Raw genomic sequence first — 26132 nt, forward strand, 5'->3', positions numbered from 1 at the left:
CATTCTTGTTACTCTTATAAAGCAAATACTTTCCACAGTATGATTTTTACCAATCCTCCTTAATTCTAGCGCCTCCCCTCTGAGATTACCTCAAAAGTTTATCCTTTGTAGATCTTGTTTGCATGTTGTTTCCCTCACTAGGCTGTGATTTCCAAGAGGACAGGGTTGTTTTTGCTTTTCTTTGTATCCACATTGCTTAGCACAGTGCCTCTGAGGACATCCTTGTATTATACAGTAATCATTGTATAAACACATTATAATGATGGATATTCATTGTCATTACTCCACTGCTATAATATTCAAAGCCACATTTTTAGTACAAAAAGTAAAGAACTTTATTTTAGAAAAGACTCATTTATATTAGCATATTTGGTTTAAGAAAGTAGGGATACATTTAATGTATTTGCATTAAAAAGTTCAATGAATTTTGGAATGTCAAAAAAAAGAAAGTAGGGATATAAATTGTATTTGTCAATGGCTTCCAACAAAAATAAATTTTCCCTTAAATTTTATGGCTCAGAGGCAGCTAGGTGGTACAGTGGATAAAGTGACAGCCCTGGATTCAGGAGGACCTGAGTTCAAATCCGGCCTCAGACACTTGACACTTACTAGCTGTGTTACCCTGGGCAAGTCACTTAACCCTCACTGCCCCACAAAAATAAAAATTCTTTAAAAATATATGGCTCAAAGGGGTAAGCTTCAATCCAGCTGATTTATATTATTTATATTATTTATATTTATATTATTTATAGTATTACATGTTATATTATTATAGTGTATTATATTTATTTCCTAATTTATAACACCTCATTCACCTGAGCTGCTAGATTAGGTATTATCATATTAAGTAAGATGTCAATTCTCTTAGTGAACAATTTTTTTTTTCATACTGTACCTAAAGCATAGGCAGAAAAGGTAGAGAGAGCAGCAAACCACCACACCCAGTTTGGAATAAGCTTGGAACCTGTAAAATACAGTAGAATAAAGAGTAAGGATTATATCCAAGATAATCACATAAATTACTACACATAATACCTCTTATCATCTTATATAATTATTTAATATTATTCATACTAAAATAACCTTAACTGTTATGCCCTTTAATGTATCTGCTATCCACAAAAACAAACCTATCAAAGTTTAAAGGGATTTCAGATGACTTGGTCCAACCCCTTCATTTCATAGTTGAGGAAACAGATCTTGAAAAGAATGTACAATGAACACCGAGAAGTCAACAAGTCCAAAGTAGAATTCCTGAGAGGTTAAGCTGGGTCACATAGCTTGTTAAGGGACTGGTTAATTCATTTAAGCAAACAAAACAAATATTGAGTTGAGAGCCTTGACAAGTTACTCATACTAACCTAACATATTCTATCTGTTGCCAAACCATATCATTTCTACCTTCATAACATTTTTCCTATATGTCCCCTTCTCTCCCCTCACACAGCCACCACCCTGATGCAGTCCTAGTCACCTCACAGATAGTCTACTACTATAGCCTTCTGATTAGCTTTCCTACCTCAAGTATCACCCCATTCCAACCCATCTTCCTTGGAGCTGCCAAAGGGATTTCCCATTGGTTGACCATGTCAATCAACTACCCCCCACCCCCAATAAACTTCAGGGCTTAGCCATTTTCTTCAAGAACCAATATAAATCTTTTCTGGCATTTAATGCTTTTGATTATCTGGTCCCTTCCTGCCTTTCCTGTCTCCTCACACTTTACTCCCCTCCAAATTCTCTATGATCCAGCAGCCTTGCTGCTCCTTGGACAGAATACTCCATTTCCCAACTCCATGCTTTTTTACTGACTGCATCCTCATGCCTCAAATACCATTCCTTTTTCTGGCTTCCTAGTCTCCTTATCTCACCTTCTGCAAGAAGCCATTCCAAGTCCCTTCCCCACTCCCAAATTGCTACTGTCTTCTTTCTGAGATAAGCTCCATTTACCCTCCATGTACTTCATATGTGGTTTTTTTTTTGCATGCTCCTCTCCTCCTCTTCCTGCTCCTCCTAACTTCTTCTTCCTCCTCTTCTTCTCCTCCTCCTCCTCTGCTAATCTTATTTTATTGATTTATCATTTTGGTTCTTGATTATGATTCTATTTCCTCTCTTGGATACCATTGCTAACTGACCACCCAGCTGCTTCACTCTCAATTCAAGTCCCACCTTCTTCAAGAAAACTTTCCTTAATCTTAGTACCTTCCCAATTTATCCTGTATATATATAGCTCATTAGTACATAGTTCTCTATATGTTGTTATGCCCCATTACACTGTGAGCTCCTTGAAAGTAAGGATTATTATTTGCCTTTCTTTGTATCCCACGTACTTAGCACAGTATCTGTCAACCGATACTTGTTGATTTACAAAGATGAGTCTTCCTAATCCCAGGCCCTGCACTCTATGCACTGCACCACCTAGCTGAAGAGGATCACAAATGACTGAGTAACAATTTCTAAAAACCTAATATATAAATAGATTCTTAAATCACCTGATAGCAAATAACTGAAAATATTTCATGTTAGGAGTAAAGTAGGTACTACTCTACAATACATTAAAAAGTACACAAACATACATGAATAACTTTCTGCTTAGTATTGTAATTAAAGAAAATTCTTTTCCTTTCCCTTCTCTTCCCTTCTTTGTTGCCTCTGACCAGTTCTGTGATGTGTTAAGGAACTCAGACTAGGGTTGGGGAAAGAAGATAGGGAAAAACACAGCAAGGAGTTATGCCAAGTCCCATTTGTCCCTACTTCTTCTCTTTATCTATACCTTCTCTCTTATTACTGAAGGCCCTAGATCCCAAGACTAGCCGGTCCTGGGATAAGATGAGCAGTATTTAAGTGGTGTGAGAGTTGGGTCCCAGGAGTGGTTAAGAATAACAGTGACACAGTATCAACAACACTGTGTGTTGATCAACTGTGATGGACTTGATTCTTCTCAGCAGTACCATGGCCCCCAAGATAGTCCCAAAGGACTCATGATGAAAAATGCTCTCCAAATAAAGAAAAAAAAACATGGCATATAGATGCAAATTGAACTATACTATTTCTACTTTTTTCGTTTTTCTTTTTTGAGGCTTTTCCCTTTTGCTCTGATTCTTCTTTCACAACATGCCTAATGCAGAAAAATGTTTAATGTGATTGTACATACATAACCTATATCAGATTGCTTCCTGTCTTGGGGAGGGGGAAGGGAGGGGAGGGAGGAAGAAAATTTTGAAACTAGAAATCTTATTAAAAAAAATGTTGAAAACTATTTCTATATCTAACTAGAAAATAATAAAATACTTTAATGATTTAAAAAAAAGAATAACAGTGACAAGCAGAAAAAGGTTAGAAAAGACCACGGGAATGCCCAAGAGCATCAAGGAGAAAAAATGGTCTTCAGGCAGTTCCCTAGGTAGGGAAACTATACAGGTAAAGGTGCTATTTAACATGTCTCAGTCCAGGCAGAATCAGTGTGAGGCTACCCTGGGACATGGTGCCATAGGTATGAAACTTATTAATCTCAGGGTTACTCTCAATCACCCAGGTTTGCAACCTCAGCAGGCCATGGGGACTGAATCTGCCACCAAAGCTTCCAGATCTCATAGCCCACAGACAGTAAGGGGATCAGACAACTGGTCAGAAGGAGATTACGGGGGATACTTGCTGGCAATGGATGTAGTACTATGTTGAATTGTACATACAGTGATTCATCACAGTCCCAGGGCAAGGGGAAGCACTGGCACATAAGAGCTCAAAGCTGCAGGGGATCAGGGACCATGGTTCCAGGGCAGAAAAGAGTGCTTGTAGTCACTCACAGACCAGAGCAGAGGCCAACAGGGCAGTGACTCCATCTCTCCTTGGATCATACAACTTTGTAAGAACTAAAAATTTACAGACTCATAGAATTAGTTCTGAAAACAGTAGCACAAAAAACCTGAAGCTTGGGACAGTGCCCACTCCACCCTGGGAGCAGAGCCCAACTTTAGCATAACATTAAAAATCAAGAAATAGGCTGGGAAAAATAAGTAAACAACAAAAGAAATTGACCATACAAAGATAATATGGAAACAGGGAAGATCAAAACAAACTCAGAAGAGACCAACACTGTCCAAATGGCTATATGCAAAGCCTCAAAGAAAAATGTGAATTAGTATTAAGGCCAAAAAAATAATTCCTAGAAGAGCTCAAAAAGGATTTTAAAAATCAAATAAGAGAGGTAGAGGAAAAACTGGTAAAAAGAAATGTGAGTGATGCAAGAGAATCATGAAAAAAGAATCAACAGCTTGGTAAAGGAAGAACAAATAAAATGGAAAAAGATGTACAAAAATTCACTTAAGAAACCAACTCCCTAAAAAGTACTGTTAGTGGGGGGAAAAAAGTACAGTTAACCAAATGAAAATAAAGTTACAAAAGCTCAACAAAGAAAATAATTTCTTAAAAATCCAAATTTGGCAAGAGAAGAGGGATTGCAAATTTGCTGTCGTTCAGTTGTCTCAATCATGTCTGACATTTTATGACCACATTTGGAGTTTTCTTGGCAAAGATATTGGAATGGTTTGTCTTCTCCTTCTCTAGTTCATTTTACAGATGAGGAAACAGGGTTAAGTAATTTGCCAAAGGTCACACAGATAGTAAGTGTCTGAGGCTAGAGTTGACTTACAAAGATGAGTCTTCCTAATCCCAGGCCCTGCACTCTATGCACTGCACCACCTAGCTGAAGGGGATCACAAATGACTGAGTAACAATTTCTAAAAACCTAATATATAAATAGATTCTTAAATCACCTGATAGCAAATAACTGAAAATATTTCATGTTAGGAGTAAAGTAGGCACTACTATACAATAGATTAAAAAGTACACAAACATACATGAATAACTTTCTGCTTAGTATAACAGAATCTTTTTTTTTTAATCAGGTGACTTCCTACTTAGGAAAAGAACTGGCTCAAGAAACCAGATGTGTCTAAAAATATTTTAACAAATCCTATTTCTGCCTTTATCTCACCTTAAATATTTGCCAGTTTTCTCTTTGTCCTATTCTTCCCTTCTCTCTCTTTTACTTCTCTTCCTACAGTTCTCAGTTATCAGGCTTTCTCTCTCCTTTCTCTTTTTTTCCTCCATAATACTGGAGTTAAGAAGAACTAGGTTTGAATCCTGCTTCAAGCTCTCTTTGTGACCCACGTCTCTATTTCCTTGTGTGTAAAATTAGGGGATTTAGACTAGATTCTCTAAGTGTTCCCTTACCCTCATTCAAAGTCCCTTTCCATTAGTTTCTCATTCATGGGATTACAGATTTAGAGCTGAAAGAGACCTTTTGTTATTGCACAGTCCTTGCAGTGGTGTCTGACTTGCTGTGACCCCATTTGGGGTTGTCTTGTCAAAGATACTGGTGTGGTTTGCCATTTCCTTCTCCAGCTCATTTTACAGATGAGGAACTGAAGCTAACAGGGTTAAGTGACTGGCTCAGGGTCATGCAGCTAGTGTCTGACACAGTATTTAAGCTCAGGTCTTCCTGATTCTAAGTCTAGTACTCTATCCCCTGTTCGAACTAGCCACCAATTTTTTGTGGCTAAAAATGTTTCATCTATTTAGGTGTAAGAAGGTATTTCTGAATCTCTTCAGCAGCTGTTATTGAATAATAGCATGAAGATTAGTGATATGGAGTCCATAAAATAGAGCTAATCCACTGAAGGTACCAGAGACATTCTACATTAAGAAGAAAAGAAAAACTTAAGACAAAAAATGACAGCAGCTCATGGGGCTATTGGGAGGAAGGCCCTTACCATAAATCTCTATAGAAATCTGAGTTATCATCATCACCATGAGGAGAATTTGGACCTGTCTGTTCTACAGAAGACAAAATGAGGAACAATGGTTGGAATATGCCAAGAGGCAGGTTTTTGCCTCCTATATAAGAATAATTCCTGTGTAACCATTAATGCACAAAAGTAGAATGGGAGGTGCTGGTTTCCATCTTGCTGGAGGTCTTTAGGAGACATCTGGATAGTCAGGGATGCTGTTGAGAAGATTTCTATTCATATACATGTGGGGCTAGTGGCCTCTGGGTTTCTATCCAACTCTCTCATTCAAGAACAGGGGTAAGTGACTCTGGTGCTGTTGAGACTTTTTAGCAGGGAACTTCCCTGGAAATTCCCTGGTCACACATTTCTAACCTAATAAAATCTCACTAATTTGAAATATGTGAGAAGCTCACTCAAGATTAGTTAAAAATTTGAATTAGAAAATATTTTAAGAGAAATGCAATTTTGTTACTTTCAAGTACAAACAGGAATACCTGAACTAAAGTAAAACTTGTTGCCTCATATAAGACTTTTTTGAGACCTGCTTTCATGAGAACATAAGAATGATTGGTTGGTTAAATAAATGTTTATTTTTTTCAAAGGAATTTAAATTGCTCCCTACATCCTTATTTGTAGGGAGCAGTCCAGATGGTGGAGTGGATAAAGTGATGAACAATGAGGAAGGAAGACCTGAGTTTAAATTCTATCTTGGATACTTACTAGCTGTGTGGCCCTCACAAGTCACTTAACCTGCCTTAGATTCAGTTTTCTGATTTATAAAATGAGGGTGATAATAGTACCTACTTCATGAAGATTAAACAAGATGCCATGGAAAGGGCTTTAGAAACCTTAAGGTGGTACATAAATGCTAGTTATTATGACAGCTGGTGGTACAATGGGCAGAGGTCTGAACTTGGAATTAGAAAGACAAATTCAAAATCAGCCTCAAATTCTAACTAGCTGTGAGACCCTGAATAAGTCACCTAACTTCTATCTGCCTCAGTTGCCTTATTGCAAAATGGGAATAATAATGGCACCAATCTCCCAGGATTGCTGTGAGGATCAAATGCAATATTTGTTAAAGCACCTTGCAAACTTCAGGATGGTATATAAATAATATTATTGTTATTATTTTTAATGAGCAAACTTCACAATAAGTTCAGATAAAACAACAGGTAAGTCTGGATTTAAGTAATGAAAATTTAAAAAATATATGTAAAGAGTCCAAATGATTGAGGGGTTTTAAAATATAGCTTTGAATATTCAAAATAATTCAAATTGGATTATTTGTCTAACATGTCTATGCATATTATTACCTGAGGCAGAATAATCCCAGTCATAAAAACATAATACGAAATAATTGATTAAAAGCAATAAAAATCCAGAAAAGGTAAGCAAGTTAGGTGCAATCCACAGTGGCACTATCTGAAAAATACAAAAAGGACAAGAAAAATCATATTCAAAAGTCATAAGAATAAAAAGTAACAATGAGTTAGATATTAAATTAGTTAGATGTTAAATTCAGGCAGCACCCACCAAAAAGGAATAACCTGAGGCACATGTTGACTGGGCACATGATACAACCATAATGTTGAAAAACGGTAAAGATTTAGTTATGCCAATGAAATAATCACTAGACACTGTCAAACAGAATTATAATCAGTATTTAATTAGATTGGTCTACTGAAGCAAATTCAATTACCAAAAAAAGATCCTTTTATTTTTAAACAAAAAATTCCCAAGCCCCACCTACTGGCCCATTATGCTTAATGCAGCAAAATTCTAAAACAAAACAATTTTAATAGTTCTTTCTGTTCACTATACAGAATTTAAATTTTAGGACAAATTTAAAATATACTGACTACCATAAACTTTCTAAAGGGAAAAAAAATACCATCATAATTAAATTCTGTGAATACATTTCAGGACTCAAGTTCTACTGCTTTCCCAAAAAAAGAAATTTTTTTTCTTCTACCTCCTATGGTTTTTATTCATAAAACAATCTGTAAAATGAAGAGATTGGACTAGATGTTGTCTAAAATTCCTTTTAACTCTAACTTTATAATGATAGAAGAAGCGGTATCCTAGTAAATGTTTTAACAACTAGCTCTTGGGGCTGGGTTGCGGGGAGACACAGGACACATTTTTTGTTTAATTTAGTAACATTTTCCCCATCACTTTCTTGAGTCTAGACAATCAACAAACCAATAAATCAGGCTATAACTTTGTTGATTTCTGTGGTGTAAATTTTCACTGAAAATTTAACAATCAGAACCAGGACAAACCAGCTCCAGTACTCCACTGTCTACAAGCTTGTATTGTGATTAAATTTCAGTGGAAAATCAGAATGATGGCTTACTGTCAACCTTTTGGGGGGTGAGCAGCTACCACAGGATTTCCTTGACCTTTGCAAGGGGGCAGCTGATAAAGCATGAAAGGAATTCATTTTAAAAAAGAAAAATACAAGAAGATGGTAAGCTACTCTCCCCAATCTCTCAAAAGAACTGAAAGCAACAATTAAACAAACATTTATTAAGTGCCTACTATATGCCAAGCAGGATATGAGGAGTTAACCTAGGGATCTCCCAAAGTCTAGATGCAATTTAAAATGACAAGTCACAGGAAATGGGTAAAACATTTTCCAAGAATGACACAAGGGAACCACATGAGAACATGGTAGCAAGCTATCCAGCCACGATAAACTGCACTGGGCCCCACAATCAGCTTTCTGGACACTTTTGGTTTAGCTAATATCTGTGTAAACTGAAGGGCAGCAGTTATAACATGCAGCCTTCCTAGAACAGTGATCTTTAAGCCCACACTGATCCCTTGTCTCCCTCTGAGTACCAACAGTAGTTACAGTACTACATGTCTTGTGGCATATTGTTTAATTATTTAAGGTGACCTTAATTAAAGTCACTTTCAATATACTATATTTTAGGAACATGAACAAAAATGTTGTCAATTTATATTCAGTCACAGTAACGAGACTGTGTAGTAATGATTGTATTAACTATAGGTAGGTAATATCTGTGAAAAAATGAAAAGTCACCTTCCTTATGGATTCTCCCTTATAACATCTTATGTACAAATATTCTCAATGAAATTATAATCTTCCTAGGGGGCAGCTAGATGGCGCAGTGGTTAAAGCACCGGCCCTGAATTCAGGAGTACCTGAGTTCAAATCCGGCCTCAGACACTTGACACTTACTAACTGTGTGACCCTGGGCAAGTCACTTAACCCCCATTGCCTACAAAAACAAACAAACAAAAAAAAAAAAACAAAAAAAAAGAAATTATAATCTTCCTGATGACAAGGATTTTATCTCTTTTTTTAATCCTCTTTTCTGATCCCCATTATCTACCTCATAGATAGTATAGTTTGTGATCCACATATTTGATGAACGAGAGACCACTTCAGAATTAAACTTCAGAAGCAGTTCTTATTAATAATTTTTAAAAGAACTACAATGTAAGAGATGGCATTCTCCCTCCATATCTTTCATAAACCAAAGAAACTTATCATTTCCCTTTGCAAAAGAAAAACAAATCCTCTAGTATTTATGAAAGAATCAAAAACACAAAGACTATATAGATATAGAACAATTAATAAATACAACCCTTTTTTTTTTTTTGGTAAGGCAATTGGGGTTAAGTGACTTGCCCAGGGTCACACAGCTAGTAAGTGTTAAGTGTCTGAGGCCTCATTTGAACTCAGGTCCTCCTGACTCCAGGGCCGGTGCTCTATTATCCACTGCACCACCTAGCTGCCCCAGTATATAATGTCTCCTGACTAAAAGAACTGAGTCTTACAGAGGCCAACAAGTTAAGGAAGGAGATGAAAAATATAGTAATGGAAATAAAACAGTTCAAACTGCCTGTCCTATGTCTACTGATATTTATGATTAAAATCAATTAAACCCTAAAAGTAGTTTTTTTTCTATTATGATGGGGAAGGAAAATTAGATTTGTTCTACGAGTGGTTTCCAAATTAATATCTCTTTCTTTGGTTTCATCAACTTATATAGAAACAACTAAGAAAATAAAACTTAAAATGTGCCATCATGCTTACCTTAACGATTCTATTCCAGAGGTGCTGCATAACATACACCGATAAAGGATTTGTATCTACAGCACTATACTGTGGGGAGGAAAAGGAAGAAACATCAAAAATTAGTGCCACATAAAAATGAAATGATGAATATTTTAATATTTCAATTCAATTCATGAAAATTTAAGTGCTTAGTACAGTTGGTAACAGAGGCAAAGGCTAGGACAGTCTCTGCCCTCAAGGAGGAGGGCATATACAACTTATGTACAGATAGGTAAATACAAAGTGATTTCATGAGGGAGAGAACTAATAACTGGGAAGATTAAGGAAGGAGTGACTTAAATACACTTACTCTAAAAAAGAAAAGAAAAAATCCCAGTCACAAAGATGAAAAAGTTTGCTTAATTATTCTGTGATTGTTTAAAAGATACTAAAAGAATTTATTATGTGGGTGGGATCAGTGGGAGGGAATTGATCAGTCGGTTTTCTCCTAGTCTAGTAGATGAAATCAAGAAATGTAAGGGGAGGTGACTCACATAGGTGTCATGCTTTTAAATCAAATTAGAAGAAGTACCTATACTTCCTTACCCCTTTAATAGGTATGAAGATGTTCTTTAGCCAAATGTGATATTATTAGAGGCAGTTAGCTATTAACTAGTCAAGTACCTGGTGGTCCTTTAAAGGCAAGACTTACTTTCTAGCATTGAGGCAGAAGACAGTTCTGAGGAGTATGACCTCTGGCAGCAGAGATAAGGTAAGAAATAGAAAAAGAACCCAGCTCTTGAACAGGCAGGTAGTTGGCATACTGGATGGAGCACCTGAAGTCAGGAAGATCTGGGTTCAAATTCAGCCTCAGATGCTTACTAGCTATGTGACCCTGGACAATTCACTTAACCCTACTGGCCTCAGTTTCCTCAACTGTAAAATGAACTAGAAAAGGAAATGGCAAACTTCTCCAGTATTTCTACCAAGAAAACCCCAAATGGAGTCATACAGAGTCAGACACAACTGAACAACAACCACCAGCTCGAGAACTGCCAGAAGACATCTGAGGGCAGGGGGCATGGCAGTAGGGGAAAAGAGAAGGGAGGAATTTATCTTGTAGAGATGCTCACATAGTAGGAGACATTATACCTGGCGGAGTCAAGGCACAAGACCAGAGCGTAGTGAGATGAGAGATAGTTCTAGCCATTGGAGAGCTCTGAGCCCAGGGGCATCAGCATGAGAACACCATAAAAAAGGAAAATCATCTCTGAAGTACTGAAGGTGTGAATGTCCTGATCTACCTATGCTCCCTAAAGATGTGTATATTGTTAGGTTTTGTCCTTCGTTTTTTTGTTTGTTTGGGGTTTTTTGGGTTTTTTGCGGGGCAATGGGAGTTAAGTGACTTGCCCAGGGTCACACAGCTAGTAAGTGTCAAGTGTCTGAGGCTGGATTTGAACTCAGGTCCTCCTGAATCCAGGGCTGGTGCTTTATCCACTGTGCCACCTAGCTGCCCCCTTTGTCCTTCGTTTTTGAAGAGGCCCAGTGACATAACATGGAGATGTCTTGACTTACAGATTAAATGGATTTAAGTGAGACAGAGTTCCACAAAGTTATCAGCCTCACTATCTCTTCCAGAGTCATTGACATCTAGCAGCAAAACAAAAGCCAGGATGACTAGCAATGGCCCAGGGTGTAGTTGATGACCTTGGTGTCTTCCAGTGGCTTTGACAACAACTACCTGATGGTTCTTTCCCTACTGCCTTCAAACACACCCCATCCTTTAAAAAAACAAAACCTTCAGTAAACCCTACCATCCCTTCATGCTATCATCCTTTATCTCTTCTTCCTTTCTCAGCCAAACTCTACTTTCCTCTCACTGACTCCTCAACCCTTTGTAATCTGGCTTCTGCCCACTCAACTGTCATTCCTGATGTTTTGTCCTTAACCATCATCCTTCTCAACCTATCTACTACATTTACACTGTTAACCACCCTTTCCCTCTCTACTCTCCTCCCTGGATTTGTGTGACTAGTCTCCAGGGTCTCCTACCTGTCCTTTTCTATCTCCCCTGCTGGTTCATCATTCATAATATCATTTCCCCCTAACTATGGGTGTTCCTCAAGGTATAGTGCTGAACCCTTTTTTGTCTCTCAAGTCTCTTCTTTGGGCTTCTGGTGGCATCACCAACTGCCTACTGGATTTTTCAAACTGGATGTCTTAGCGATTTCTCAGATTCACACATCCAAAACTGAACTCATTATTTTTCCCAAAAAATCTTCTCCCCAATTCCCCTATATTTTTCAAAGGCACCACCATCCTTCCAATCTCCTGGGTTTGTAACCTTGGCATTATTCTTGACGTCTCACTTTTATTCTCCCTACCTATCCAATCAGGGCAGCTAGGTGGTGCAGTCGATAGAGCAATGGCCTTGAATTTGGGAAGACCTAAGTTCAAATCTCACCTCAGACACTTACTAGCTGTGTGACCCTGAGCAAGTCACTTAACCCCAATTGTTTTAAGCATCCCAGGCCACATCCTGTTGTCCTGATGTATATCTTGCCACTGGAGGAAAGAGTCAGGTTGATGATCTTTACACAGCCCTCCCTCATTTAAATTTAATTCACTGAAAGTCATGACATCACCCAATGTTATGGTCCTCTTCTAGAATGAAGGACAAACAACAGAACATCCAATCAGTTGCTAAATGATACTCTTCCTACTTCCATAACATCTCTCACATCCAACCCTTTCTTTCTTCACAATAGCCCAGCAAAGTAAGCACCATACTTTTTATCATCCTCATGTTCATCATCATCTTACACTGCTCTTGCCTCTGCTTCACATTTTTTCAGTTACTATTTCTAACTGTGTTTTCCTACATCCTATTCTACCTACATCTATATTCTACCTTCTTTCACCCTATCCCTCCTCAAAAGTGTTTTGCTTCTGACTGCTCCCTCCCCCAATCTGCCCTCCCTTCTTTCAACCCCCCCCATCCCCTTCCCCTCCTATTTTCCTGCAGGGTAAGATAGATTGCTATATTCAATTGAGTATGTTATTCCCTCTTTGAGACAATTCTGATGAGAGTAAGGCTCACTCACTCCCCAGAACTTCCCCCACCTTCCCCTCTACTCCATAAGCTTTTTCTTGCTTCTTTTATGTGAGACACTTTACCCCATTTCACCTCTCTCTTTCCCTTTCTCACACTGCATTCCTCTCACCCCTTAATTTTATTTTTTTAAGATATCATCCCTTCATATTCAACTCACACCTGTGCTCTCTATCTAAATATACTCCATTCAGCTGCCCTAATGAGAAAGTTCTTATGAGTTACAAGTATCATCTTCTCACATAGGAATGTAAACAGTTTAACCTTTTAATATCCCTTATGATTTCTTTTTTCTGTTTACCTTTTTATGCTTCTCTTGAGTCTTGTATTTGAAAGTCAAATTTTCAATTCAGCTCAGATCTTTTCATCATGAATGCCTAAAATTCCTCTCTTTCACTGAATTCCCATTTTTCCTCCTGAAAGATTATACACAGTTTTTCTGGGCAGGTGATTCTTGGTTGTAATCACAGTTCCTTTGCCCTATGGAATACCACATTCCAAACCCTCCAATCCTTTAATGTAAAAGCTGCTAGATCTTGTGTTATCCTGACTGTGGCTCCACCATACTTAAATTATTTCTTTCTGGCTACTTGCAATATTTTCTTCTTGATCTGGGAGTTCTGAAATTTGGCTATAATATTCCTGGAGGTTTTCATTTTGGGATCTCTTTCAGGAGGTGATTGATGGATTCTTTCAACTCCTATTTTACCTTCTGCTTCTAGAATATCATTGCAATTTTCCCTGATAATTTCTTGGAAGATGATGTCTAGGCTCTTTTTTTTATCATGGCTTTCAGATAGTCCAATAATTTTCAAATTATCTCTCCTGGATCTATTTTCCAGGTCAGCTGTTTTTGCCCTCTATTTTTTCATTCTTTTGGTTTTGCTTTATTGTGTCTTGGTTTCTCATAAAGTCATTCGTTTGTATTTGTTCAATCCTAATTTTTAAGCAATTATTTTCTTCAGAGAGCTTTGGTATCTCCTTTTCCATTTGGTTTTTCAAGCTGTTGACTTTTTTTTATGACTTTCCTGCATCATTCTCATTTCTCTTTCCTTTTTTTCCTCTACCTCTCTTACCTCATCTTCATAGTCTTTTTTTGAGAGCTTTTGTGGCCTGAGACCAATTCCTATTTTTCTTGGAAGCTTTGGATGTAGGAACTTTGACTTTGTTATCTTCCTCTGAGGGTGTATTTTGATCTTCCTTGTCACCAAAGAAACTTTCTAGGGTCAACATCTTTTTCGGTCTGCTCATTTCCCCAGCCTATTTCTTGACTTTTAACTCATTCTCAAAGTGGGGCACCGCTTCCAGGGTGCACTGTCCCAAGCTTCAGGGGGTCCCAGGTGGTACAAGGGAAGGCACATTTACCACTCCCTTGGTCAGCGCTCTCCCTCTTCTCTCTATTTACGCAGATACCACCTTACTTCAGGCCTTCATCACCACTTTCCTAGGTTATTGTAAAAGTCTTTGAATTTGGACTCCCAGCTTCAAGGTTTTTGCTACTTTAAGCCAACTTATACACTGCTACCAAAGTGTTTTGCCTTAAGTACAAATCTGATCATATAATTCCCTTTCTCAATCAATTCTAATGGCTTCCTATTGCCTTTAGAATAAAATATAAACTCCTCTGTTTGGTTTTTCAACCCCATCACAAATTGACCCCAACCTATCTTTCTAGCCTCAGCAGACATCATTCCCACTCTAATATCTGTGATTTAGCCCAAAATGGCCTTCCTTACACATAACATTCCATCTCCTATCTTTCTGCTTTTTCAATGACTATCTGCCATACCTGGAGTGAATGCGCTCCTCACCTTCACCTTTGAGAATCCCTCTCTTCTCTCAAGATGCAATTCAAGCACCACCTTCTGCATGAAGCCTCTATGATCCCCCAGCTGCTAGCTCCTTTCTTCCCAAACTACCTTGCATTCAAATATTTTGTATTTATTTATTTATATTAATTCTGTATATACTTATATATGTACTAGTTGTCTTCATCATTAGAAGCTCCTTGAGAATAGAGATTGGTTCATTCCTTGTATTTATATCTCCAGCCCTTAGGACAGTCCTACCATACAGGTATTGGAGATGGTGGTGGTGGTGGTTGTGGTTGGTTGTTGCTGATGTTCAATTGTTCCAATCATGTCCAACCCCATTTGGGGTTTTCTTGGGAAAGATACTGGAGTGGTTTTCCATTTCCTTCTCCAGCTCATTTCCCAGATAAGGAACTGAGGCAAACAGGGTTAAGTGACTTGCCCAGGGTCACACAGCTAGTTAAGTGTCTGAGGCCGGATTTTAACTTGGGTCTTCCTGACTCCAGGCCCAGTGCTCTATCTACTTTCCTAGCATACAGTAGACACTTAATAAATGCCTGTTGATTGATTGATTGATCAGTATTTTTTTTCTTTGAACTGTGTCATATGTGAGACTATTACAGGTAAACATATCAGTGAATATTCAAGAGCAACACTTTTAGGAATCTAGACCCACACAGTGCCTTGAACTTGGAAGTGTGTAAATGATGATTTGAAAATCTATTGCAAACTTCTAGTCTTTGCTGCTAGTTTCTTAGTAACCGATTTCCATTTTAAATAAATGCGTCACTTTCTGAGGAATGATAGGAATTCAAATACTCTTTTTAAAAATGTCTCATTTTTACTGCAATTAATTCTTCTTTCCCAAAGGAATCAAATTATCCTCTCTTTTTATACCACCACTACCCCTCAAAAACAAGCTTACCAGCCCACCTAGGTTAAGTCAGCTAATGACATTAGCATTTACTGTGTGTTTACTATGTGCCAGGCACTGTACTAAGGTATTAGAGTCATTAGCACTATAAAGATACACGTATAGCTGTTTTGGTTTTGGTGGGATCAGAAATTCTTGATCATTTTGATGAGTCAAGAATTCCTCTGGAAGTTTAGTCAAGCCTGCAGACCCTTTCTCAAAAATATAATGTTTTCATATGCATAAAACCTACATAGTATTATGAGTGAAACTAATTATACTGAAATACATTTATCAAAAAAAATTTTTTAACAAATTCACAGACCCTAGATTAGATTAAGAATCCTGTAAACTAGACAAAATGTCTATAACAATAATGCCTCATAATTATTCAGAGATACAAATTTGGCCATATTATGAGGCCAGGGTAACTGAGGCATAGACAGATCATTCAGAGTTATGCAATAGGAAATCCAAAATTCAAGTTTACAGCCCTAAATTCTCCTGGTAGCACTTATCTCACTCAGCCATACTATTCTGCTTTTTCCTCTCACCCTCTTGCTTAGAAAAAATCGTATAACCCTTAACCAATTAATTTTCCCCCAACCATCTCTCTACACTAAAAAGAAGTTGGTGTTTATTAGGCTTACATGAGAGGCTCTCTCTCTCTTTTTTTTTTTTTGGTGAGGCAATTGGGGTTAAGTGACTTGTCCAAGGTCACACAGCTAGTAAATGTCAAGTGTCTGAGGCGGGATTTGGACTCAGGTCCTCCTTACTCCAGGGCTGGTGCTCTATCCACTGTGCCACCTAGCTGCCCCTGACAGGATCTCTTAATCCTCATATGATATCTGAATCATAATCACATTATTCTGTGTACTAAAGAGTAAAGAAAGTCAAAATTCACTTGTTGAACTATTTAAAAAATTCAGATTATAACAAAACAAAAAGATATGTGTTTCATATTCAAGAATCAATTTATAGCATTTCATATGCAGGTGGGTGTTCATTCAAAGTAGGATAGATGGTCTTCACGGTCCCTTCCTGGCTTTAAAAATCTCTGATTTCGGAGCAACTATGCTGTACATGGCCCTGTGCTGGTTTCTGTGAGGTATTTCACAGAGTATGAAGAATTGGTCCTGGTACCCAAAGAGCTATTTTTAACCCAAAGAAAAGGATATTCTACAATTAACTGAATTTTTTAAAAGCAATTCCCATCTGTAATTTTAGTGCAGCAAGAGATGTCTCAACTATAACTCTTAGCACATTACTTGTCCCATTTTTCTAAAGTATCTACCCAGTACACACACATAAATGAAAGACACAAGGTGTGTGTGACCCCATGAACATTTATTTTTGGACTACAAGTGTGTAATGAAAAGAATACATATATGCACACATACGTATTTCATGTAAAAAGCATTTTTGGAAAAAATAAGAATTGTCTACTATGTTTCAGGCACTGCTTTACAAATATTATCTCCTTTGATGCTGATAATAACCTCAAAAAGTAGGTGCTATTATTTTATTATTATTATTTTCATTTTACAGTTGAGAAAACTGAGGCAGACAGCAGTTAAATGACTCAGCCAGGGTCACATAGCTAGTAAGTGTCTTGAGGCCAGATTTGAACATCAGGTTTTCCTGAATCCAGGCCCAGATCTCTATCCACTGAGCTACCTAAAGCAACTTAGTATTTTCCCCACTCTATATCAGAAGTGTCTGAAGACAAAGTCACAAAGATGGCACAAAAGAATACTTGTGGTTACTTCTACAGCACTTTCCAAGTCTGTAGAGGACACAAAAACAAATTGATTGGTTCAGGTACTTCTCTGGAGAAAGGTTTCATCAGTTTAATATCCTTCCACAATAGCTGGGGACCCTGATTTAAAGCACCATTAACTCCATTCCTATGTGAAACAAATGGCCAATGCTGTCATTTCTCCATTCAAAAATCTTACCTAGACATTCTTTTGTAGTCTGACTCAGAGTTTAATGGCATAAGCAATATATATATATATATATATATGGGGGGGCCAATGAGGGTTAAATGACTTGCCCAGGGTCACACAACTAGTAAGTGTCAAGTGTCTGAGGCCAAATTTGAACTCAGGTCCTCCTGAATCCAGGGCCACTACTCTATCCACTGCACCACTTAGCTTCCCCATGGCATAAGCAATATTGAAATGTTATTTAAAATGTTTAAATTCTTTATAGTGTAACTCTGGTATTACTGTGGCAACCTAGTACCAGCTTTAATTTTTAATTAATTTTTTTTTAGTCAAGCAGATATTTTTTTCCTTCCCACTTCCTTCAATTGAAAAAAAGAAAAAGAAAAAAAAGCACTTGTAACAAATATGAATACTCAAGAAAAATGAATTTCCACACTGGACATGTCCAAAAATGTGTATATCATTCTGCATATTTGGTCCATCACCTCTGACTCAGGAGGTGAGTGGGATTCTTCATTATTGGTCCTCTGGAATTCTGATTAATCATTGTATTGATCTGAGCTCTTAATGCTTTCAAAACTGTTCATTTTTACAATGTTGTTATCATTGTACAAACTGTTCTGGTTCTGCTCACTTCACTCTGAATTAGTTAATACAAGTTTTCTCTAAAACTGTCTTTCATAATTTCTTACCTTACATCCATATATCATAATTTGTTCAGTCATTCTCCACTTGATGGATACCCCCTTAAATTTCAGTTCTTTGCCACTTCAAAAAGAGCTGTTACAAATATTTAATAAGACCTTTTAAAAATACTTTATAGAACCTTTACTCTTTCTTTGATCGCATTGGGTGTGCAGGCCTAGTCATTGTATTGCTGGGTCAAAGAATATGTAGTTTAGTCATTTGGGGGGCATAGTTCCAAATATCTTTCCAAAATGGCTATAGTACCAGTTATAATTAAATGTGATTACTAAATTATATCAAAGGAGATATAAAATCAGTGTAATGCCAGAGATAATTAGAGATTTTAAAAACATAATTTTATGAGCATTTAGGGTCTTTTTTATTACAAGTAATAACTTTTACCTATACTTTAAAAAAGATAGACTCAGGGCAGCTAGGTGGCACAGTGGATAAAGCACTGGCCCTGGATTCAGAAGTACCTGAGTTCAAATCCAGCCTCAGACACTTGACACTTACTAGCTGTATGACCCTGGGCAAATCACTTAATCCCCACTGCCCCGACAAAAAAAAAAAAGACTCGCTTCATCAGAGTCCCTACACACATACACACCTTTTACTCTTCACTCCTCCCTTTAACAAAGAAAAACAGAAATACTCAGCCTACAAAGGGGCCATTTCTGACAATATAGCTAGCATTTTGCAACCATAATCCTATATTTATTGTGAGGAAGTTATAATTCCTCCTTTTTTCTCTGGAACCAAGATAAGTCATAATCATCAGTAATCATATTGGTATATAATAGTAAGGATTCTTTTCATGGACATGTTAAACCTGATGGCTACTGAGTTCTCTTCCAACTCAAATTCTTTTTTTTTTTTTTGGGTGAGGCAATTGGGGTTAAGTGACTTGCCTAGGGTCACACAGCTAGTAAGTGTCAAGTGTCTGAGGCTGGATTTGAACTCAAGTACTCCTGACTCTAGGGCTGGTGCTCTACCCACTGTGCCACCTAGCTGTCCCCCAACTCAAATTCTGATCCTTTGACTTGCTTAGGTCCTATAGTTATCAAGGGGCAGACTTGAACTAACTCTAAGGCCTATGCTCTTCATCTTGCTAAATTTTTTTCATGATATTATCTAATAAAATTACATATTATAGAATAACAAACTATTTTGGATAAAGGGAACTTCAAGATCATTTAGTCCAGGGCTCTCTAAACTTTTTCTATTCACAAGCCCTTCCCAACTGAGAAATTTTTAGGTATATATAGCCTTTTACTGTAGTCAGGTCTTTTTTCAAGATCCTCCACATTCAATTACACGACCCCACACAGGATTGCACCCCACAATTTAAGAAGTTTTGGTCTAGTCTACCTGTTATTTTGTAGATAAGGAAATTAAGACCCAGAGAGATTAGCAACATTTGACTAATACGCTTGACTTGATGGAAATTGCAGATCATCACCCTGGTGAATTATAATCAAAAAGTTAGGAAAAAAAAAAGTTATAGGAAAAGAAAAATGGGAAGAACCCATTAACACCACTTAAATATAATATATTGGGAGAAAATAAGGAAAAACAGATAAAAACTTATTATTTTGCTCTAGTTGAAAAAAGTTATCCTTTATCTAAAGAGCCTGTGTGGACTATTAAAGGATGCTAATATGAATCATAAACATGTGGTTATATGGAATACATCAGAAACTTAAGTCAAAAAATCACTGTAATTTCTTTTTCTTTTTTCTTTTAATGTTTGCCTATATAACTACATACTTTTCAAAACTTGACATTTGGCTATCTTTATTTAGAGCAAAGCTTCTTAAACTGTGGGTTGCAACCCCATATGGGGTTGCATAACTGAATGTGAGGGTGGCAAAAAATTTGACAGTAAATGTTTGAGTTGTATACCTATTTTATATACCTATATACCTGGGATCATATAAAAATTTCTCAGGTGAAAAGGGGTCACTAGTAGAAAAAGCTTAAGATGCCCTGATTTTTAAAAATTTTAATGAACAATTTTATTTAAAGTTTTGAGTTCCAAGTTCTATCCCTCCCTTCCTCCTTCCCTTCCCCCCTTCCAGAGGAGGTGAGCATTCAGATGTGAGTTATATATGTGCAATTATGTAAAACATTACCATATTAGTCATTTAGCACAAGAAAACTTGAATAAAAGAAAAGAAATAAAGTGAAAATAGCATGCTTCAGTATGCATTCAATCGATATCAGCTCTTTCTTTGGAGGTGAGTAATATGCTTCATTATTAGTCCTTTGGGATTGTCTTGGATCTTTGTATTGCTGAGAATAGTTGTTATTCACAGTTCTTCATCAAACAATATTGCTGTCACTGTGCACACCAATCTCCTGGTTCTGCTCACTTCATTATACATCAGTTCATGTAAGTTTTTCCAAGCTTTTCTGAAATCATCCTGCGAAGCCCTGATTTAAAGGATACTAATGAACCAGGGTTTAGCATAGAGTCAAAACTTGATTACATGCTATAAAAATTCTTCAATAATTCCAGGATCTGTGATTATATCCATGAAGTTACTTCCTTCTTGACAGAGATTTCTTGTAATTCCAAAACCAGTGCCCTTTCCATGGTACCATGCCATTTGCCCTACACCTGGGTGGCCTCGCAATTACATAGAAAAGCAGAGAGAAAAAAATTCCAAACAGGAGCAACCCAAAATACCATTTCAATTTCCTTTTGGAATGTGTTTTGCATTTATAGTTGAATATGCACAATACTGTAGGAGTCCCCTTGAAACAAAATAATGATGCTATTGTGCAGACCTGACTCAGTAGGAGTTTGACAATTATACAATTTCTCCAGTCTGACTTGTGTACAGCTCAACCCTGCAACATACTAAAAATCAGCTTCATCTTTCAGACAGATGCAAATCACCAGCTTTGGCAGAAGGAGTCTTTCTCAAACATTCTCAGGGCAAAAATCATGGTCACAGTACTTAACTATTAATAAGCTTTTGAGGGACAGCTAGGTGGCACACTGGATAAAGTACCGGCACTGGATTCAGGAGTACCTGAGTTCAAATCCGGCCTCAGACACTTGACACTTACTAGCTGTGTGACCCTAGGCAAGTCACTTAACCCCCACTGCACCGCAAAAAAAAAAATAATAATAATAAGCTTTTGGTAACTTGAAGTAATTGTAACCTTGGGAGAAAATGACCATTTCATTTTTTTTTTTTGGTCTTTTTGCAGGGCAATGGGGGTTAAGTGACTTGCCCAGGGTCACACAGCTACTAAGTGTCAAGTGTCTGAGGCCGGATTTGAACTCAGGTACTCCTGACTCCAGGGCCGGTGCTCTATCCACTGCGCCATCTAGCTGCCCCAAGTGCCTACTTTTTAAGTTTTATTGATGTGGTTTGTTTTTGCATTACATTTACAGATTACTCTGGCTTCCTGAGAGGTCTCTTTACAAAGCAAAACAGATAAAAATTATAATAACAATGACTTCAACTGAAAGATCATGAAATATTTTGTGGAATTGAAAATTGATTTCTAATTCTATTTTGTTAAGAATCAATCAAGCGGGGCAGCTAGATGGCACAGTGGATAGAGCACCGGCCCTGGAGTCGGGAGTACCTGATTTCAAATCTGGCCTCAGACATTTAACACTTACTAGCTGTGTGACTCTGGGCAAGTCACTTAACCCCAACTGCCTCACCAAAAAAAAAAAAAAAAAAAAGAATCAATCAAGCTAGCTTTAATATTCCCTCTCTCTGTTCCTTACCCTTGCAAGTTTACCCAGGTAACTAGGTCACTTGGGTCACAACTCTATACTTTTTTTTTATTTTTATTTTTTTAGTGAGGCAATTGTGATTAAGTGACCTGCCCAGGGTCACACAGCTAGTAAGTGTTAAGTGTCTGAGGCCGGATTTGAACCCAGGTACTCCTGACTCCAGGGCCGGTGTTCTATCCACTGCACCACCTAGCAGCCCCACACAACTCTATTCTATCAACTTGTACCTCCATCCTTGTAACTTTACTCCTCACCCACTTTCCTGAGAAACTTGTGTAAGCTAAAGATCAAACTGATTCAATCTTAGCTGCTGTAGCAACTCCCAAATTCCCTGAATCACATCTTGTTTATGTCTAAGGAGGTTTTAGAAGGGGAGGCCCAAATATTGTAATACCAGGATGATGTGAGATGTTTTTACTTTCTAGCCAATCAGTAGAAAACACACCTACGCTGCTCAAGATTTTGTTCTGTCACCTTGTTAAACACTATAATAGATCCTGTCAGCCATCAGTTGGGGACTTTGGTCATTGAGAATCCATTAACTTTATTTATTGGTATTTGCTAGCCTTGCTAATAAATGGATTGTGCTCAGAACTTTGTTTCTCAGAATTTATCTCAAAAGAATTTCATATTTGTAGCTCCCCCTTCTCTCTATTTTTTAAATTAACAGGAATACACTTTCCTGCCCTCCTATCCCCCACCCATTTAAAAAAGGGGGGAAAACAAATATCTTGTAACAAATACGAATAGTCAAGCAAAACAAATTTCCCAAATGCCTGCTTACAAAATTACATGTCTTATTCCTTACCCTAAATCAATAACCTCTCTTTAATTGATATTATGCTTCATCATCAGCTCTCTGGAATCATCAACGATCATTGTATTTATCATAGTTCTTATAGCTTTCAAAGTTGTTTGTTTTTACAATGTTGCTGTCACATAAATTGCTCTCTTGGTTCTGTTCATTTCATTCTTCACTATTTTACAGACATCCTCAAGTTAGTGTTCAGTCATTTTCAGCTATGTCTGAGTCTTCATTACCCCATTTGGAGTTCTCTTGGCAAAGATACTGGGTGGGGTTTTCCATTTCTTTCTCCAGGACATTTTATATATGAGCCAAACTGAGGCATAAAGGGTTAAATGACTTGCCCAGAGTCACAAAGCTAGTAAGTGTCTGAGGCCATATTTGAAGTCAGGAAGACTCATCTTCCTGACTCCAGGCCCAGCACTCTATGCACTATGCCACCTAGCTATTCATTTTCATGTTATTGATTTTATGGTATAAATTGTTCTATTTCTGCTCACTTCACTCTTCTTTGGTTCATATTTCTTTTTTAAATCATCTATTGCCTCATTTCTTATAGCACAATAGCATTCCCTCATATTCATATATCACAAATTATTCAGCCATTTTTTTTTAGTGAGGCAATTGGGGTTAAGTGACTTGCCAGGGTCACACAGCTAGTAAGTGTTAAGTGTCTGAGGCCGGATTTGAACTCAGGTACTCCTGACTCCAGGGCCAGTGCTCTATCCACTGCGCCACCTAGCTGCCCCTATTCAGCCATTCTTCAGTTGATGAACATACTCTTAGTTTCTAGTTTTTTACTACCACAAAATGAAGTACTGTAAATATTTTTGTAAATAAAGCAACTATTACTCTTTCTTTGATCTCTTTTGGGTATAGGCCTGACAGTGGTATAATTGGGTCAAAAGGCAAGCATTGTTTAGCAATTTTTTGTGTATAAATCTAAACTTGTTTCCAAAATGACTGTACACATTCACAGGTCCATTAACAGGGTATCAATGTGCCTATTTTTCACATCTCCTCCAATATTTATCATTCTCCTTTTTTGTCATCTTTGCTACTCCAATAGGTATGAAATAGAATCCCAGAATTGCTGTAATTTGTATTCTCTAATTAGTAGTGCTTTGGAGCATTTTAATAAGGCTTAGTTTTCTTTTGAGAACTGTCCTTAGACTATTTATCAATTGGAGAATGGTTCTTTTTCTTATAAATTTGGATCAGCTACTTATATACCTTAGAAATGAGACCATTATCTAAGAAATTTGCTGTACTGTACTGATGAGGTGTGAGTACTAAAGTGGATGCAATCTCACAGGATGATATTTCCTGATCATGTTCTGGGAGACATGATGAAGTCCAAAGGAGTACATCCAAGTGAGAAATGAAGAGATGGCTGGCCTAGGAGCCATTTATAAATGGAGGCAACCATTTCCAAAATGATGCATTTTGGGAAGGATACTGGCAAGCGGTAACCATGTCCAGGAGAACAGCCAGTATGGTTAGGGGATGATTGGAGACCATGCCTTATGAAGACTGGTCTAAGGAACTGCGGGTAAGAATGTTTGGGAGGGAGGTGTCTGTATAATAGCTTTTTTCATTTATTTGTAGAAGAGGGATTATTCTACTTATTCTGTGTGACCCATAGGTCAGAACTCAGAACAATTATTTTAAGTGGCAGAAAGGAAGATTTTGGCTCAACACAAGGAATAACTTCATTACAATTAGAGCTGTCCAAAAACTAGAATAGGCTGCCTCAGAAGGCAGTGTTTTCATCCTCACTGGAAGAAAGTTAACCTTTGGGGACAAGAAGGCAGCAAATATTGCCAATCAATTTAGCAAGAGTATCACTAGCCTTTTTCCCACTCTATGGCTTTCCCTAAGTCACATATAAAACTATGGAGAGCTTGAATCTCTGGGAGAGTGATAAAATACTTCTGTGACTAAGGTATTGTCTGTGTTACCAGAAGACAGAGCAAGAGGACCAAATGAGATGTCCTTGTTGCAGAATGATGTGGCTCTGGGGAGTCTGGTTATCTGAGAAGCTTTCCCTGTGAGTCTGTGTCTGTAAATATACCCCTGGGAAAGTCTTATGCATTTAGCTGAACACTAAGGTTTGTGGGTTGTTTTTTTGTTAACATCTTAGGCACAGAGTACATCAAAAGGCTAGACAATGAGGACTGCAATATAAGATTAGCATTGACCTCTGTGTACAGCAACACTTCCTAAACCTTTATTTATTTGCTTATGCGTGCTTAGGTCAGAGGTAAGTCTAACAATTTTGGGTCCCCAGACATCACTGAAGTTGCAATGCGTTGACCCCATTTCCTTTTTTGACAGAAAAGATCAGAAAGATCAGAAATTGCTAAAGGCAAATAGGATGTGGATTTCAGGAAGATAAAAGATGGAGATGTATGGAATGGATCAGTTAGGCGGATTTGTAACTGTTTGAATAAACTTACCTAGCGAGTCAATTAAGGAATTGATGTCCTGACCATATCACTAAAATGTTTTGGACCCAAACAATACCCCACCAGCAACAACGGAACTACTAGAAAGTAATACTATATTACAGGAACAGTCTAGCAATAGCATGGACATTGTCCCATTTTGGTACTTTATGATACTGAGACATTGTTTCCAGAATCAAAAACCATTGTTAATTTAATTTGTCACAAATACTGTTCTAGTTCTAGAAAAAAATATGAAAGAGTAAAAATACCCACACCTTTCTTTGCCTTGTATGTAATCATATTGTTGTTGTTTGTCCTTCATTCTCAAGAGGACCATGTTATCAGGGTGATGTCATGACTTGCAGTGAATTGGATTTAAGTGAGGGAGGGCTGTGCAAGGGCACCAGCTTCACTCTCTCCTTCAGAGTCATCTGGGTCCCATGGCAAGATATATATAATCAGGATGACTGGAGATGGCTCTGGATATTTAAGACAACTGAGGTTAAGTGACTTGCCCAATAAGTGTCTGAAGTGAGATTTAGACTCAAGTCCTCCCAACTTCAGGGCCAGTGCTCTATCCACTGTGCCACCTACCTGCCCCTCTGAACCATAACATCCTCCCTATAAACTCTCTTCCTCTTCCAACACTATGGTTTTTTGTCTTTCATACTCTAAGAAGCTCAAAATGACATCACTATGTAAAATAAATGTACCATGTGTCTAACTATGGCTGATCCAATCAATACAAGCTTGGAAGTCTCTACCACAGGTCAGGAACAAGTAGCCTGTGCGACTATTTGGGAGAGAGATATTTCTA

The 26132-nt window shown here is 37.6% G+C and overlaps 1 protein-coding gene across 1 annotated transcript in view; it reads right to left on the minus strand.

Moving 5' to 3' along the window:
- LOC122748048 (ethanolaminephosphotransferase 1-like) overlaps positions 1 to 26132 on the minus strand; it is a 166027-nt gene that overhangs the window by 75537 nt on the left and 64358 nt on the right. The window contains exons 4-6 of the mRNA XM_043993781.1: positions 9865 to 9933; positions 7109 to 7217; positions 896 to 964 (exon numbers count right to left, since the gene is read on the minus strand). Of these exons, the coding sequence (XP_043849716.1) occupies positions 896 to 964; positions 7109 to 7217; positions 9865 to 9933 (247 nt within the window). The remainder of the gene's footprint in view (positions 1 to 895; positions 965 to 7108; positions 7218 to 9864; positions 9934 to 26132) is intronic.

Source organism: Dromiciops gliroides, chromosome 1, assembly GCF_019393635.1.
Source record: "Dromiciops gliroides isolate mDroGli1 chromosome 1, mDroGli1.pri, whole genome shotgun sequence".
Lineage (NCBI taxonomy): Eukaryota > Metazoa > Chordata > Mammalia > Microbiotheria > Microbiotheriidae > Dromiciops > Dromiciops gliroides.